This window comes from Mytilus galloprovincialis, chromosome 13, assembly GCF_965363235.1.
Source record: "Mytilus galloprovincialis chromosome 13, xbMytGall1.hap1.1, whole genome shotgun sequence".
NCBI lineage: Eukaryota > Metazoa > Mollusca > Bivalvia > Mytilida > Mytilidae > Mytilus > Mytilus galloprovincialis.
In genome coordinates, this window is record NC_134850.1 from 13,527,372 (window position 1) to 13,546,954 (window position 19,583).

At 32.8% G+C, this 19,583-nt stretch overlaps 1 protein-coding gene across 1 annotated transcript; it reads right to left on the minus strand.

Annotated features, from left to right (window-relative positions):
* Positions 1-4,452: 4,452 nt before the first annotated feature.
* LOC143056239 (uncharacterized) lies at positions 4,453-10,629 on the minus strand. The gene is made up of 3 exons (XM_076229323.1): positions 10,586-10,629; positions 9,235-9,262; positions 4,453-5,999 (listed from the first exon to the last, which is right to left on the minus strand). Exon 3 carries the CDS (start codon positions 5,984-5,986, stop codon positions 4,775-4,777), a length of 1,212 nt encoding a protein of 403 aa, XP_076085438.1. The 5' UTR covers positions 5,987-5,999; positions 9,235-9,262; positions 10,586-10,629; the 3' UTR covers positions 4,453-4,774.
* Between the last annotated feature and the right edge of the window lie 8,954 nt (positions 10,630-19,583).

Below are 19,583 nucleotides of genomic sequence, written 5' to 3' on the forward strand. Positions count from 1 at the left end.
GGTCATCTAAGACTGATATATGTGTATGGTGACAAGAGATAACCCAAGTCTATATATGTGTACGGTGACAAGAGGTAACCCAAGACTATATATATTTGTAAGGTGACCAGAGGTAAAGCAAGACTATATATGTGTTTTGTGACCAGAGATAACCCAGGACTATCTATGTGTAAGGTTACAGAGATAACCCAAGTCTATATTACTGTAAGGTGACCAGATGTTACCCATGTCTATATCTGTGTGCAGTAAACAGAGGTAACCCAAGACTATATCTCTGTGAGGTGTTATCATGTGTTTATCTGTGTAAGGTGACCAAACGTAACCCATGTCTTTTATCAGTGTAAGGTGACCAGATGTTACCATGAGTATATCTGTGTACGGTGATTAGAGATAACCCAGGTATATATCTGTATAATTTGACGAGAGGTATCCCCAAACTATAGCTGTGTTAGATGACCAGATTTAACTAAAGTCTATATATGTGTAAGGTGACCACAGATTACCAAAGTATATATATATATATATATATAAATAGGTTTGAACGTTGTTTTCAATTTAGACTTGTTTATATTTTTTCGTTTGGGCTTGTATTATATTTGCCTTCGGGTTTATATGATCCGTTCATCCTATTTTGACTCTTTCAAAATTCAAGAGTCTATCCTAAATTGAGGTAAGTTTTATGGCCTTCCAAATACCGTTTCGATTCCTAACATCACTGCAGAGACATCAATTGTCGAAATCCGGATATGGTGTACAAATTTTTGCACCTTATGTTTGCGGTATACCATCTTTTCCGCAAGTTTGTTGTTTTCTGTTTGATAATAAATTAATAATAAGATCCATTTTGTAACACCTGGTGATCCGTTTATTTGGAAATCGCCAATGGCAGTCAGCAGAGTTTAAGAACATCAGTTGTTCGACCTGCTAGTCAAATGCGTTTTGTTAAAATATTCTTTCTCACTTTTTTGGTCTTTTGGAAAATGTTGTTTGTGCTGTATTTAGACCCCTCTACCAAGAAATTGTTTTACATGCACACGTATAAAAATTGCGGTTTTTATCCAACGCAATCATAGGTTTGAACGTTGTTTTCAATTTAGACTTGTTTATATATATATATATATATATGTGTGTATAAGGTGACCAGATGTAACCCAATGCAATTGTAAGCGGATAGCAGATTTCAAAGTTTTCTAATTTTTACATTTTTTTCTTTGCAGTTTGAAACAATGATAACAATGTTTTTTAAAATGTTTTATGCACGAATATTGCAAAAAGATCACTTTTATTCTGTTTACCCTGTATCAACTATATGTAACGTTCGTGAAATAATGTACTTTTTTCGCTTAGATATACATTTTCAACCGTTTCTGTTGGATGACCTAGCGTAACTATTATTCTTATGCATAGTTATAATGGTGAAATGTAATCTCTTTTTGGTGATACTATGGCAACAATCTACATCTATTTAATACAAAATATTGCAAAAAGGGGATGAAAAAGTCTCCAAAGTGTGGTTCAAAGTTGAATTTCAATCCATTATTTAGTGATACCTTTCCTGAAACTATAGACATTTATTTATAGACGTGTAAAAAAAAACTATACCTTTTTCCCCGTTTTTACATAAAATTGAATTGAAAAGATCGAGGGTCAAATTTTTGTTGAAAAATACTACAGTAATTTCCGGACCTATGGGCGGTACGGATGTGAAAATCAAAATAGCATATAAAACATGCTAAAACATTCTAGACATATAAACCTACTGTCAGTTACTGTGAGTACTCTCAGATCTTTACTAATGGCCTTTTTGTTTTTGGGATGTATAAGTGCCCAGCCACTATCACTCTTTTTTTGTTTTTTCTATGTGTATCCATCTGACGAGTTAAGCCTTTGTCAACTGATTTTTATTTGTACTGTTACACCACTGTCCCAGGTTCGGGAGAGGGTTTGGATCCCGCTAACATATTTAACGCCGCCACATTATGTATGTATGTTCCTGTCTTAAGTCAGGAGCCTGTAATTCAGTGGTTGTCGTTGGTTGCTGTGTTACATATATGTTTCTTGTACATTTATTTGTAGGTCGTTAGTTTTCTCGTTTGAATTTTTTACATTTGTCATTCCAGGACCGTTTATAGCTGACTATGATGTATGGGATTTGCTCATTGTTGAAGGCCGTACGGTGACAAATAGTTGTTAATTTCTGTGTCATTTGGTCTCTTGTGAAGAGTTGTCTCATTGGCAATTACACCATATATTCTTTTTTATATTGGAAGGCTATATTATTCTTCAACTATCTTAATTCAATTTTATTGTACAAAATCTTTTATGCTTACACATGGCCAAAATGCGAAACTAATCTTCTAACTGTGTTTTGTTACCTTCACTGTTTAGTTAATTTTTGATAATGGCCATTTGACGTGGCTCGGTACTTATACATCCCGTCATATAGTGTTGTTGTGCTTTGGTGAAATTTGTATGCTTGTCTTTTTTGCTGGTGTGCTGTGTCTGTATGTCTTTTCCCGCTTCTTTGATGACATAGTTGTTTGTTTTTATAGTGATTAAGATTATAACACAATAATGACTGCTGTACCCCTATTTTGGACATTTTTTTCTTTTATCTCTGTTTGTTTTGATCACACATCGTTATCAATATAATGTAATTTCATGCGACTGTCATACAAGTGGGAGGTTAAGCAAGCTATAAAACCAGGTTTAGTTCACACCATTTTCTACATAAGAAAATGCCTGTACCAATTCAGGAATATGACAGGTGGTATCCATTCATTTAATGTGTTTTAGCTTATTATTTTGCTATTTGATTAGGGACTTTCCGATTTGAATTTTACTCTTAATTACACCTTATGTAAGAATCCCTGGGTATTGATTGTTTTTTGGACAATTGAAAAGTCTATGGTTTTGCAGGGGAAAACCCAAAAATTATTTTGAGCAAAAACAAAATAGGAGGTGCTCAATAGCATTACATCATGAAGAATCTGAGAAAGTTTTATCAAATAATATTAAGTGGTTCAGGAGAAGTTGCGGATACAACATTGGTACCCTCATTTTTAGGCAATGGCAAAGTCCATGTTTTTTAAATAGAAATCCCAAAAATTATATTGAACTAAAACGAAATAAAAAAAAGAGTGGCAAAAGATACCAAAGGGACGTTGAATCTCATAATTAATTAAAAAAAAAAAAAAACTGACAAAGCCATGGTTAAAAAAGAAGCAGACAAAGACAAACAGACAAACAACCCTTAACACAACATAGAAAAATAAAGATTGAGACACACGAACCCCACCAAAAACTGGGGGTGATCTCAGGTGCTCCGGAAGGATAAGCAGATCCAATAAGAGGTGCACAATGGTTCAAGTCTACGAAGTCTCATTCATGTTTTTTTAACCATTTCATTGTCTTCTCTTCTCTTGGTATACAGTTTCAGCGTCATTTGATATTGAAGATTACGTCAACATTAATATATTACCTTTACAATAGCTTCACTGGGGAGTTACATTTCAGCAGAGGAAATGTATTTATATGTATCTTTGTGAATCTTTGGGATCACGACAGATCAACCAATCAGCTGAATTTCAAGTATTGGAATTGTGTATTTTTAACGCTGTTTTTGCATACTTAATAGGATAAAAATGTAATGCTGTTAGTATATATAAAACAGGCAATAACTCTCGTTACTCCTGGGAAAATTGCCGGGATTTTGCAACCTAAATGGGTAATTTAAAATTAATATTTTTGTTTCGTCGAACTTTTACCTTACGTTCATGGTTCATATGCCAATGTTGGATTTCTTTGAATTGGTCTGTTTTTCAGATACTTAAGGATAGTCAAACTATGTATGGCGTATTTAATAATTGTAGGGTGTACCAATCTGTCCGGCATGTGTCATTTTACCTTGACATCATTTCATGGTTCATTTTTTTCTATGAGGTTTGTTTCTGAGAAAATTTTAGCAATATGCTAACGGAATTCGATGTTAGGAATGATTGTAAAGCCTACATGTCTGTGTGAAAGGGTTTAGTTCGACTTTAATGCATTACATTTATCACTTACATGTTAATTTAAAGTAATGCTTGAAGAAAAAAATCTTTTTTGTATTATCAACATAAATTAAAATGAGAATATTAGAACAGGCGAGAAATATAAGTGTGTCCACTCTTGTTGCTTTTCGGTCAATTCCTGCAAATTGATATATATATATATATATATATATATAGCTATTAAAACCAGGTTAGCGATTCAGGCTCCTATGAGTAAAGTTAGATTACCGGAAATCGTTAAAGTGTGACCTTATCTTGGCCTCAATTTCACAGCCCAATAACAGAGATTCATCGAATGAGCGATTTAGACACCTAGTATATTGTTTAATTATATAACAATTTGTACATTATGGAATGTATTAGGCTGTCGTCATCACGGTCTGTGGCATAACGATAACTGTTTTGTTATATATTTATATGTCTTTATTAAATTGATTGCTGTTTTACTTACAGCGGCAAATAACAAATAATTTTCATAACGATAATATAAGTTTACTTAATTCTTCACTATTGAAAACAGAAATGTGGGTTGGTTAACAATTTTCCAAAATAAACTGATTTCTGATAGAATAATAAAAGTCGATACCCATGAATTCATATATATCTCGAACATTTTCACACGTTGATGAGAAATAAACTAAAATCAATAATCAAAAACCTAGCAAAACACAGCTTTCATAAACACTTTTTTTTCAAAATAGTAAAGGTTTATGATTCGTATCTCAAGGGAGAACAGAAGTAAGCATACAAAATAGTGTTTTTGCTTCCTGTGGTGTGTCCACGACGTTGAAATCATCCAGATTCACATTTGTAATTTGCTGGATGAATTGACAGAACTCTTCTGAACAGCCTCTGGGCAGCATTGGTTTGGTGTAGAGCCTAGTAATGTCATCAAAGATACTTTCGTCACATGGTATGTCATAGGAATAGTCGACAGCGTCATAAAGTAGTGGCTGGTTGTACATAACATCCGGGACGCCATAGTTTTGATCAACTTGACGTTGTGACCGAATTCTATGACTATTCCACATATTTTTGAAAATATCTAAATGTTGTTGTATAACTGGCAGGAAACAAAAACGTACACACTCTAGATGAACTGGATTTGTGTTATTGAGCTCTCCGTTATCTATCATGTCTTTAAACATATTTCTCCAGAATGTGGTGAAGTAAGGACACAGAAAAGTCCACAGCATCTCAATCCTTTGATTCCCAGTTGATCGCCCCTCAGAAAAACTTCTGTACCCTGACATGTTATCATTGTGAACTGCACGTAACGCTATTTGTATCGACCTTATAATAACGTTCTCCGTACCAGCATCTGACCGAACCAATCGTGGAACACGCTTGGATTGTCTAAGGAATTCTACAAAATTAAGCGCAACATTACGTGGGTTTTTATTCGTATGACTTGCAGTTAGCCAAATGATTTTTCGAGAAAAGCCATCGATTGCTCCATGCACTGATATTCCAAAGGGTTTGAGTTTATCATATCCATCTATGTGAATACAAAAATTTGGTCCTAGATTACAATATCTTCTTCGCACAAGTCGACGTCGAGATCTTGCAACTACACCATCATAATGTATAGCTTTCAGTGCAATTCTCACCGTTTCCTGAGTAGCATTGATGCCACAGCAAGAATTAAGTATTTTCCACATTGCTCTATATCCAATATTAGAGTATCCTTGTTTGTGCAGTTGAATTATCTTTTGAACGATATTAATCAATGGACTCTCTGCACCATATCTTCTCAGTCGAAGTCTTTTCATCATTCTGTAGACTGTCTTAACACTAACAAATTTATTATGAACGAAAAGTAAAAATCCAGCTATTTCTTTAGCCGTATATGAAGAAGTAAAATAATAAGCAACTAACTCATCCGTTGAAGCAGTGTCACCTGGGTAACGCAAAGGATTTACAGTGTCAGCCATTTTATAATATGTTCTGAAAAAAAAAGTAAACGGTTATATACTTCAAAAGCAAAATCGTAACTAAAACATGCTTATAATGAGGCAAGCATGTTGGAGGTCACAGATTGAGAATAAAGCCAGTTTTAAGTTCAACTTTTCATTCTATTTAAATTAGGGGTTCATATTGTATTGTACATTTCATGATGACTTTTTGTTGACGCAACTGCACGTACTTAAATACTTTCGTTATGACCTTGTTAATTTATCAGTTCCTTCTACATTACTATTTTCTGAATATGTTGCAGATCTCGCAAATTCACAACTTTTTTTGCAGAAAACAAAATATGAGCCAACGAACATGGAAGTTACCTTTTTGGTTTATTTACAAATTCAGCAAACATATCTACATACATCTTACAAACATATAGAAAAAATCCCTGAAGTTTAATACTACCAGTAAATGCAGTTGTAACTAATAAAGGAGAAACAATATCTTGAAAATCTGAATTTTAGATTATCATTCCCAATCCTACTCTGAGCAGCACTTTCATAATTTATTTCACGCTTTCAAAAATTGCCGTGAATTCTTTCAAACAATGCATTTTTGTTAATAAAATTAAAAAATAAGAGATTTCCTCTCTCCAAATTTGATGCAACACATTTAAGATATATGCACTATACACATATATATCTTTATCGTAGTGACCACAGATAAATACCCATATAAAAATATTTTCAAATAATTTGAACTTCGACAATTAAAAAAAAATATAAATGCAAAAAATGATATTTGATTCATATCATATGATTTTAGTATTTTGGTAAACATAAAAATATTGTTTGAACCATTCAAGTATCTGTATTTGCAGTTTTAGGACAAAACGACCAGCACTAAATGCTAGGATTTGAAGTAAGAACATAGGGTTGATACGTTTTAAAAGATAAACTTGTATCAACTGGTGCAAGAAGATATGTGTCTAAAAACGTCATAAAAAACATATTTTTCTACTTGAACCGAGTAGTGGCGTAGTTTTACTTATTTGTTGTCAAAATATGTCTATACACTGTACATATATAAACTTAAAGTTCATACCCTATATATGCGACAATATATAACTTAAAATACAGTCAGCTTCAATTGTCTTTCAATTGAAAGCTGTTGATTTACATACTGAACAGCTTGATCTATGTCAAACTGTGAAAAGAATGAAACATGTAAAAATCTAAGTTGCTCACATGATGATACAATCAAACAAATATCAGTAAACATAAAATAAATTTGGCATGCATCAAAAATGACAAGAAATTTGAAATTTCGAGACAAATCTGCAATGGTTGCAGCAGTAACCTTAGTGAATGAAATATAAAGGTGTCTCAGTTGTGAAGCATGTGACAATATTACTACTTGGTTATCATTTATTGATGTCCCACTTATATCAAGGGTGGTTAAATTTCGCAAGGACATTACAAATGCAAGATTGTTTAGCGGTGTTTCTGCTACATACAATTCTTGAATAGTAGGAGTAAGCTTTAGCATCAATTTGGTAAATCTGTGTGACCCAAAAGTAATATTTTGGTTACTTAGATTGAGACATACAAGCTGATTATTTTTCACGATCATTTCCATCATTGCAATGTCTATAGTATAGGAATCGTCAAATTCTACAATAGTCCACAAGCTTTGCATTTTTCGCACAACATCCTTTAGACCTCTGCATATTTTACAGACTGTATAAAGTAACTCCGACACAGGAATATAACTAAGTACCATTATCACTAATTCTTCAGGAAGGTCTAATAGACTAGCTGAAAATATTAAACAAGTGAATTATTGCAAACACCTATATTTTATAAATGTCATACTTATTTTTTCAAGAATCTAATATACTTTTATTCTATATGTACGAGTGCTCAGGTGAAGACCGAAGAGCGTTGTTTTGTTATATTTGCCATTTTATAAATTAAAACAAAATTAAAATGTATCAATAGCTTCAAAAGTTATAGATATATTTTGACATTTTAACTGAGTTTACAAATGGAAAATATAACATAATAAAACCTTCAATGATGTTGACTTGAGTCTTTTTGTCGCTGTTTTTAAAAGAAGTAGAAGCTAGATATCTGCACTGAAATATATATCAAGCCACTCAGTGACTCACATTAAGTTTCAAGACACTTTATGTTAAAAAAACTCCAATGATTGGAGACCATGGTTCAAAGGTAAATTACTCAGAAATGAGTATGCAACATTCACCAATTTTAGATATTGATAAATTAATTATGTATATTTTTCATGTTAATTAATTTTACTAATATTCCACGTTTGATATGGAAACAAGGTATGGGATACCCATAATTGCCACGTTTATTGCAAGCCGTTCACGTCAAAACTCAGTATGTTTAAACCATTTTTCGAAAAATTTACACACTGAGAATTAGAAAGAAAAACACTGAGATGAAATAAACTGAAAAACACATCCTGAGAATTGAAAATTACACAATGAGATTTGTGCGCACTTTTTCTGCGCACAGATCGAATTTGCATATCTAATCTGTATCTATTACAATCTTAAACAACTAGGAGACAGAACTCGCTTTTAATTTGTAGCCTAAGTTCATGGCTCAAATTGTTATTTCGATTAAGTTTATGTCATCAGCAGTCCAAGGTCTGTTTAAGTTACGATTAGTAAAGATGTGAAGAATTTCCCTAAATCTCCTGTATCTTTAATTGACATTATTAGGAAACTCGAGAGTTCTAATGCATCTGTATGTATTTAAAACTTTAAAAACAGGTTTAATCCACAATTTTTTACATTATAAAATGCCTGTACCAAGTCAGGAATATGACAGTTGCTCTCCATTCGTTCGATGTGTTTGAGCCATCCCCTTGTTTTTGCCATGTGATAATAAGGACTTTCTCTTTAGAATTGTCCTTGGAATTCGGATTTTTTGTTATTTTACTTTTTACAACTTGCACACAACATGAACATAAATCTCATTGTGTAATTTTTGAAGTCTCAGTGTGTAATTTTCAAAGCTCACTGTGTGTTATTTATATTTTTGTAATCTCAGTGCGTCTTTTTGATATCTCAATGTGTATGTTTTTATTCTTAGTGTGTGTTTTCAGGTTTTTTAATCTGTGGTTTTTTTTAATTCTCAGTGTGTTAATTTTTCGAAAAATGTTTTAAACATAGTTTTGACGAGAACTGCTTGCCATATACGATGATATAACGTTACCACATCTCTGTTCATACACATATTATACTTACAGTAATTGCAAGGGATCTCTAAGCTGACCTGTAAAATACAAGAACAGATCAAAAGATTTAATCACATTATAAAGTGCCATAGTTTGTCAGCTTGGCGTGTGACATCAAATTTCCCTCATTTTTTAAACTAGCTTATAATACAGACATTACAGCAATCGGACTTGAGTATGTACAGGTTCAAACAAAATCTTTTGTTAGCAACCTTGCTAGCTGAAGCGTAAAGTCGTTATTAGCTTATAAGGTTTACCTTTATTACCCTTATTTTGAAGTAGTTTAGTCCAAAAGACGATAAATTGATTAGTCCACTCTCAAATTAGGGTAGTAAAGGTAAACCTAAGAACGATGTTACGCTTCAGCTAGCAAGAAAGGTAATCAAAGTTTTTGATTGAACGTACATAGTCAAATCCGATGGCTGTAATGTTCAACATGATTAGACAGTCATTTATTTATTCCTGGTATGGCGGACTAAAACAGCTTATTTTTAATACGAAGTTAACAATACGTCATGTCAGTATTTATTGTAAAAAAAATATGGAAAATAAGGATAGATCATAGAGGGAAATTTTTGTTTACTAAATTTGAGAATGGAAATTGGGAATGTGCTAAAGAGACAACAACCTGACTAAAGAACAGAAAACAGTTGACAAAATTTGTCGTCTTTGTACTGTTTATTGCACACACAAAAACATTGCGGTAGGGGCTTTGCCCATTGTTAAAGGCCGTACGGTGACCTATAATAGTTGTTAATTTCTGTGTCATTTGGTCTCTTGTGAAGAGTTGTCTCATTGGCAATTACACCACATCTTCTTTTTTATATTAACCGAACAATTATAATTAATCTGCCCCGTCATTTTTTCAGTACTGCACGAGATTTTTTTTCTCGCTGAACACTTCGAAGTAACAAGAGTCACAAGAACAGTCATTGGAACTTTATATAGGGGGAGGGGGTCTATATAGTTCAAATGAACTCGTAGTGACTCAGTATTAAAACATCAAAGGATCTTATTTTGCCGCAACTGTGAATTAAAAAAATCAGAACTCGACTGGCTCTCTCCAACGTAAATTTCGTGACACCCTATGTTAATTTATAGTTAAACCTGATTATTTTATGAGGCGACCATTTTACTTTCACAGCTGGAGAAAAGGGGTTGTGTTTTTTTTTGCATCAAAAACAAAATTCCCCTAACGTGTGTATACTACGGCAGACACGTGGAAAAGCCTTTTTATAGAAGTTTTTTTACAACAATAACTTAATGATTGATTGATTGATTGTTGTTTGTTTAACGCCACATGAGCACAACAAGGCTATATCGCGGCGAGATATCATTTAATAAATTGTTTCTTATCTTACCTCCATTTGCTTGAAATAAAATGCTCAAATGTGATGGCGACCTGATCCTTCCAAAGTCAAAATGAAAATGAACAGGTTAAAATCGTGCCACATTTATCTCGATTTAGCTGTAAACTTTCCCGTTGCTCGCCTTAATTTAAAACAATGTGTTGCTTTATAAAACAATATATCGAAGAAAAAAAGGCAATTTATTATTATTGCATGATATTTTTATTGACTTATAAATTAATCTTAAAATGTTTTCTCGTTTTGATAATTTGTCGCGTTATTTAAAACGATTTATTTTTATGGCGATAAAAAACAAATCGGCTTAATGCCTTGTTAGGCATTTTGTCGAAAAAAATAAATCGCAGTAATGAGAAATAAAGCAGTTTCCCGCTAAAAGTTATATCGCCTTCATGGATTATAAGTATTAAAACGAGGGTAATATACGCTTCCGTAGCTACGTAATTGTGTTGAATTTAACGCGTTAAAGTAAATTAAATGTATTGTAGCAACGTAATTGTGTTGAATTTAACGCGTTAATGTGATTGATTATGACACATGTGGCCAGTGCGACGGGTATTTTATCGCGATAAACGTCTTTTTTCACCTACGGGTTAAATCCCAAACTTGATAATTGCAAAGTTTAACGCGTTAAATATAATTATTTCTTTACGCGTTAAAATCTCGTTTTAACGCGTTAAAACTGTATTTATCGCGTTAAATGTGATTTTATCGCGTTAAATGTTAACGCGTTACTTTATCGGGTTTTTGACATGATCGGCCTTTCATAGCCATTTGTCGTCATAATGATCGTTAGCATAATACAACGATGACATTTAACACTTCGACATTTCACACATCGACAATTCACGAATCGACAAGTCACATGTTACAAGTTACAAAACATCAATATACAAAAAGACAATTTACCAATAAAGAATTTTGAAATCTACAAGTTACAAATTGACAATTAACAAATGAAGAATGTTGAATTTTGATACAAAGATACATGTTACAAATCGACAATTTACGAATGAAGCATTATGATGAAATTGCACAGTTACAAGTAACAAACTGACAATTTACCGATTAAGAATGTTGAAACTACAAAGGTGCAAGTTACAAATTGACAATTTACGAATTAAGCATTATGAATTTCACAATAACAAGTTACAAAATAACAATTTACGAATTAACAATTTAGAAATTGCACAGTTACAAGTTACGAATTGACAAGTTACGAGTTAAGAATTTTGACCTCGTTGGCTTTCCATAGAGATCGGCAGTGCAAGTTATCACTAAGTTTGTATATATTATTAACTTGATGAATTGCTTCTTGACGTAAAAGATTCATCAGGCTAAAGGAACTGTTATATAGAATATTGGTCCATCTATGTAAAAATCTGTTTGACTTTATGCCTGTTGTAAGTGGCGAAGACTTTAAAACTAACCCTTTTAAAATAATTCCTTGATCAATTTTTCTACCGCTGTCATATTTTAAATATTATACCAGCGTAGATCGGTCAGGACTGTTTATTGGGACTGTATTCCCACGCAGTTGTTTAACATCTCAACTATCACCACCTTTTGAAATTTTAGAGTTGTGCCAGTTCACATCGTAAATAACTATTTTTATTTTGGCATATCTCTGTAGTCTTTGCGCCGTGTTTGGAAATTTTAAAATTGTTCAAGCGTTCGCTTAAATTGTATTAATTTCAAGATTTTGATAGAGTCTTAATTTGAATTGACATGATCGATTCATTTGTCATCGTGCTATTACCGAGGAAGGATATCTGTTATCCGAAATATCTAACATATAATTGGTCGTTTTATTGTGTTTTTGGTGATGTTGTACCCTTTTAGACTTGTTATATATGGAATATATATTCCATATAGATGTTCTCTTATTTACAGGAGGTTTATACACCGAAGAAGAAACCGAGCGCCATCTGTCGTCATAATGATCGTTGGCATAATACAACGATGACATTTCACACATTGACAATTTAACGAATCGAGATGTTACAAGTTACAAAACCCTCGTAAACATGGTAAATATAAAGGATTCAGTTTTGATATTTCTACGAAAACTTTCGATTTGTGTTAACGTTTTGGTGTAAAAAAAAAACAAACTTATTGAACCGCTGAAATAATTTTAACACAATAATATTCTCATAAAAAAAGAATGCAAAATGTGCGATATGATATTAATTACATTAAACAACTGGTCAATAGAAATAGAACACTTTTACTGAATGTAAACATTGATAAAAACTGCAAATTAAGGATTGTTCACATTTTCAATAGATGTGATTAACTGATTTAGCAGCTATAAAATTTAAGTATGTTCTGTGTTAATTTTATACACTGATTTAATCATAAATTATAGTATCAAGTAATATCGCTTATGCCTGTTTATCGAAGCAGTCTTATGACTATGATATGCGCGAATGCCATCTTAGAACACATTTATGTGGTTATATCAAACGTGTCGCAACCTAGCAGTGGCGGGTCCATAATTTTTCATTAAAAGGGGGTTCCAGTCATGCTTCAGTGATTCCCTATATGATGAACCAAATGTTTCCAACGAAAAGGAGAAGGCGGGGCCACAGGGCCCCTTGGATCCGCCTATGCCTGGAATATATCATAGGAATTAGGTGGTCTCCTTTAAATAGTCCTTACTGTAAGATACATTTGATGGTGCTTATTTTGGATCTCAAATTCCTTTTAAGCACTCTTGTTTTCAATATTGCAATGGAAAGTTCACTGAAAGGTTATGATTTATGCGTTTCCACTGTCAACGTATACTTATTCCACCTAAAGAAGTTTCCTTGGACATTTTGTTATCAACAATGCCATATATGATATATGTTCCTATTTTTATTATTGAATTCTATGCTGTAATACATTTACATAATAGTTCTTGAAAAACTGGTCATTATCGTGATATATGGACTGCACACATGACAGTGGTATTGCCTAAGATAGTGATAATGACTGAGCCGAAGGGTAGGTCATTATCGCTGTCACAGTCAATACCACTGTCCTACGGGCAGTCCATGTATCACGATAATGACCAGTTCTTCAAAAACTATTATGTTTATTTCATTGAGGAACCATGTTTTTAAAAATTCTCATAAATTCAAAATGTCCAAAGCAAACTAGAGCAGTTACATGTGATTTCTATGGCAAAGATTGAAGAATAGTCGTAGTAATACTGCCATTCATTTTAGTTCAATTCTTCAGTATATGACTACTAAATCAAGTTCTCTATGATTTTATAATTTACGAAAACATATGGTTAACAATTCAACAACTTAAATATTATATTGAAAACAGGTAAATGTTTTATTAAAGGGACATCTCTCTAACAGAGAAATCACGCCCAAACGGTCATTAACAGACGTATACCACGCCCCACCTGTCATTATCATGTAAAAATCCGTTAACGACCGGTTTTCTGGTCCGTGTTCTGTTAATGACCGCTGGAATTTATTACTGAAGAATAATGAATATCATGTGGTCCAATAAGAGAAGCTTATTCTTAACCGATATGAAATAAATGTATTTAATGCAGGACAGTATTGTGAACTTGTTTTTTTTTATATAAAAATTGAAACAACACGTTATAAATGTATTTGCCTCCGAGCGCCTTTTTTTATTTACCTTCATCAGGAACGTCCATGGCCGAATATTTAAAAGCAAATGATGCATAATAACTGAACAAGTTGAAAAAAATATACCACAAAAAGTATAGGTGCTTGAGGACATACAGAACCCTAACTTGAGGCCCACAGTCCCTCCCCTTATATTTTTATGAATCACAAATTTCTAATATGTACTAGGAATATCAAAGTACTGAAGTACTGAACATCGGTTGACAATTACGCGCGTGGATAAATGACAGGAAATTCAACCTCACCGTAATAGCTTTTATATTATAGTGATACATATCAGTATACACTAGTTTGTTGTTATATATTATAAGAATATAAAAGTTACATGTATATATGATTTTCATCTATTTGTATATCATTATATTCTACTATTCTAATAATAGTGCAATGCAAGTGCATGGTGGACACTCTTCTGTAAAAATTCGATTTTTCTAAAAGATTGGATATGACTAGGCATTCATATTTTCCCACAAAAAACAATCTTCCATGCAGAGTTACCGGTCCTTGCGGAATGGTTGCAAAACGGTTTTTAGATGTTCTTCCGTATGCTTATCACAATTTTTCAGTACGCGGTATGCATAGATATTATCAATGATTTTTTACTCATATTTATATATATCTAATGACAATACATTTTCATATCATTAATTTATGTTCTAAACAAAAATATTTTTATCAGTATTTATTGAAGAGATGTATTTATAACGAGGGGCTCAGTGGCTCAATGGTCTGTAGTTACTACTGTAATCATCATCCAGTCAACACTGAGGTTGTGAGTTCGAACCCGCTCGTGTGAGTGCATTCGACTCCAATCTTAATTGACTAGGAATGTCAATTTTCCGATCGAAAGTCGGTGGTTTTCTCCCGGCACTCCGGCTTCCTCCACCAATAAAAACTGGCCGCCAAGAAAAAGTCTAAATACGGTGCTTAAAAGTGGCCATTTGGTGGCGTTAAAACACAAAAAATCAAATCAATCATAACGATAAGGAATGTTATTTCGCACTCGTTAATATCCGCGTAGTTTACCATGTTTATAGATCGGTTACAAACCCAAAACGAGAGTTATGGAACGGAAATCTAGGCGATAGCAATACATTGGAATGCCCTCACGGTCATCGCGATTTAAAAAGGAAACGATACAAGGCAATGTATTTTTTATATATATATATATATTATATGTCATTTGTTCAGTATTTGCTTTGTTGTATAGGGAAACTTTTCTAGGTGGTTTTTTTTTTTTTGCTCAATCAGAATGAGGAGGAATGGACGACGCTATCTGTATATGGGAGATTGACAAGATGTAGATAAACAGATTAATAAGATAAATGTAAACAAAGCTACCGGCTTTGATGGTGCATCGGTCAAAATTTTAAAAGTAGCCAAACCAGTAATTGTGAAATCTATAACTAAACTTATTAATATGTCAATAAGAAATTCAGAGTTTCCTGAAGATCTAAAGGAAGTAGAGCTTTGACTAGTTCCTACGGCCTCCCAGAAAGAAAAAAAATAGCCTTGCCAGACGTCATAACTATTTGGACTAAGCTTTGACATAAAAAAAAATATAGTCAGCTAGAGGCAGGAAACCTCAAACCTGTTAGCATACTACCGGTGGTGTCAAAGTTCTTCGAAAGGACCATATATAAACCAGCAACTTATAGAATATTTTAGTAATATTTTCCATCCTTCTTTGTCAGCTTTCAGACCTTGCTATGGCTGTAATACAGCACTTCTAAAAGTCATTGTGGACTGGAAAAAAGCAGTCGACAAAAAAGTATATGTTGCAGCTGTGCTTATGGACCTTCCGAAGGCCTTTGACTGCGTACCCCATAACTTACTGTTGAAGTTGAAGGCATATGGCCTGTCAAATGAGGCACTTGATCTTATCGGCAATTATTTGTCGAACAGAAAACAATGTGTTAAAGTGGGTGCATATTTTAGCACCTGGCAAAACATTTATAAAGGTGTACTGCAGGGCTAAATATTGGGTTCTGTGCTTTTCAATATTTTCAAGAACTCTCTCTGTATAGGAGATTGGCATGTAGACTTGACCCACATTCAGCTTCAGACTCGATTTGACATTGAAGATATACGACTCAAAGTTTTCAAATTGCAATATTTTTTTTAATTATTCAATGGAATTTAATTCATCAAGTTAGAATTTTATTTGTTGTTAATACATTTTTTTGTATACCAAAAGTTGGATTAAGTTATTCGACAACCCAACAGTACTTTTCATATATTTTTTAATAATATCACACAAATAAACTTTTAGTTTCACAAAAAGTAAAGTTGAAAGATGTCCATTGAATATTAAAAAAAGTTATTGAAGTTAGAATAAGTCCGTTCAGGTCTTTTCATTTCTCCGACTGTTCGGGTCCAACTTTTGGCACAAAATATTTTATTTTATTTAAAACATTTAAATTTTTATGAAAATGGATATTTACATTTAATTATATTCTAACTTGATGAAATTCCATTGAATAATAAAAAAGGTTATTGCAATTTGAATAATTTGAGTCGTATATCCTCATGCATGTCTATTCAGGTCTTTCCAGGGTCACTTTCAGGTCTTTGGTTTAACCCCCGATAGAGGGCGTAGTAATCAGGTAATGATTAGAGTTCACCTTCTTTTCATTTTGAGCGTGAAAGGTAATACATGTGCCAAATACTACTCTCTTTATAATGTTGTCTTAATAAGTGAATGCCAGTAAGGAATGGAATTAACTCAAGAAAATGCATATTTGAGCCTGTTTGAAGTGAATTTGCCCTGAAAACCAGCCGAAAAGGTCAACTTCGATTTAAAAAAATTGTCAACGTGGGCATTTGAATTCAATGAACAGAGATTTTCAATAGAAGTGAACATAATTTAGTTATGGTCAGTTACACCAGCTTGATCAATTGATTTCCAAACAAAAAAAATCATGTTGAATGTTTTTGTAGGTACGGAAAGGGATTTTTTTAAATCAACTGATCTTGGGCAACTTAACCTCATTTTAAAGGCATTGTGAAGACATTTTCAAAACAGTTTCACTTTTATCAATACACATAAAAACAACGAAGAAATAGCAAATATTCAAAATGGTAATTTTTATACTATTCTGGAAAAACTGTTTCCTCTCTTCAAAAGATAATAAAATATATTTTTTTAATCATTTGGGTTATAGTTTCGTTTATATTGCTTCTTTTACATCTTGTCAGTTAATTTCCATCCTCCATATTAATTTTTTTGGTCAAAATAGAAGCATAAAGCATGAAAATGTCAACCACTCTCATGAAATTCTATAGTCTAAAGTCACATAACATGACGATACCTTTATATATTCCTTTTTTTCAGAGCATCAGTTGGTATATTAAAAATGTAAAGTAAAACTTTATAAACATTTGAATCTAAAGAAACAAAAAATAAATATGAATATTACTCTTTATATACAAATGTATATGTTTGTATGCGTGTATAAAAAAGATGTGGTATGATTGCCAATGAGACAACTCTCCACAAGAGACCAAATATGACACTGAAATTAACAACTATAGGTCACCTTACGGCCTTCAACAATGAGCAAAGCCCATACTGCATAGCTATAAAAGGCCCAGAAATGACAAATGTAAAACAACTCAAACGAGAAAACTAACCGCCTAATTTATGTACAAAATAAAACGAAAAACAAATAACACATCAACAAACGACAACCAATGAATTACAGGCTCCTGACTTTGGACAGGCACATACATACAGAATGTGGCGGGGTTAAACATGTTAGTGGGTGCCCAATTCCCCTGACCTGTGACAGTACAACATAAGAATGAACTATAAAAATCAGTTGTACCACGAGAGACAAGAAAAGTTTTGAAATATGTCATCTGTCTTTGTATAGTCATGATAGTTTTAGAATGTTCCCTTTTCATTAACATTCTATTTAATGAAATATTCTTATTCTTATATAGCATGTATTGTGCAAGGCCGTAGCGCATGTTCATTTAAAGTGAGGCAAATCGCCGAGCGGAGCGAGTCGAAATTTTTGTAGCCTTTTTTATGGGGGGTTCGGGTGCCTGAAACAGGAGAAGCTAGCTTATTTCAGCATTACTATATGTAATAAAAAACAAAAAAATATAACAGAAATGCGTTATTTTTATTAGCTAGCCTATAAGTAAATATTAAAATAATCTCTGTTGGTCAAACAACTTTCCAATTTTCCTGTGTGTGACCTGTACTATCGAAAAGCTTCAACATACGTTCTTACAGGGTTTCCCCTGGGTCAATTATTTTTTTCGCCACCTCTATCGCCAAAACAATATATTTTTCGCCACTTTATTATTTTTTTCGCCAAGTAACATAACTATTTTTCGTTTAAAATTTACCTTTTTTTCTTAAAAATTAATGGACATGTTTAGATTATATCATACCAGTATAGTTCGTAGGGAAAGTTTCTTTTAAAGAAAAATATTGATGTGCCCTTTTGTACTAAGAAGTGTTTTTTACAACAAAATAAAAGCTTTTATCACATGATATTTTGATCCCTCATTTCATGTGTAGCCATAACATTTAAGGGCTACTCTCATTCGAGGGGTTGTTCCCAACCTTTTGGATATATTTCTTCATAACGACAGTTTTCTTTTCTTGACCATCGTAAATGAAAAAGTTGAGACGTAAAACTATGCTTGAAACACGCGTGTCACTCAAACGACTTTAAAGTAGTCTCCCTAATCAATTACCTATATTAAAGTCAAAGGATAGTTAGAGTTTTAAATCGGAGATTTTTTTTGCTTTTGAAAATTTTTCGTCACAACAACAGCTTTCTTTTCTAAACTATCTTTAAAAGGAGAGGAGACGTCAAAAGTTTGCTTCAAACACGTGCGTCGCAAAGTGGTAAATGTGACATTTAGCAGAAGCCATTTAACCATATCATTTTGTCAAACAATTCAATCAACACCTTTATTAATTAGTCCTTTGTTGTCGATAGCTATAAAATGCAATCAGCTGATTATTTATTTTCTGTCCAAATCTTAATGAGGTCAAGGTGAATTCTGAGTATTGTCTGATCGGGTAAAGTCCGAGAAACTCGAAAAAAGTAAATAAACAAGATGGAGGAAAATAAATCGTTCTATATATTTCTTTCGCCAAATTCTTTTGCAAATGACAAATTTTTATCGCCACAATTATTATTTTTTCGCAAATTGCGAAAATGGCGACCGCCAGCGGAAACCCTGCGTTCTTATGTATATACATGAATATATATTTATGTCCAGTAGCAAGTTATAAGCTTCTAGAAGACGAGAACATTTTATAAATATTTTCAAACAATACCAAAAATATATTTCATACTTTTTTATTAAAG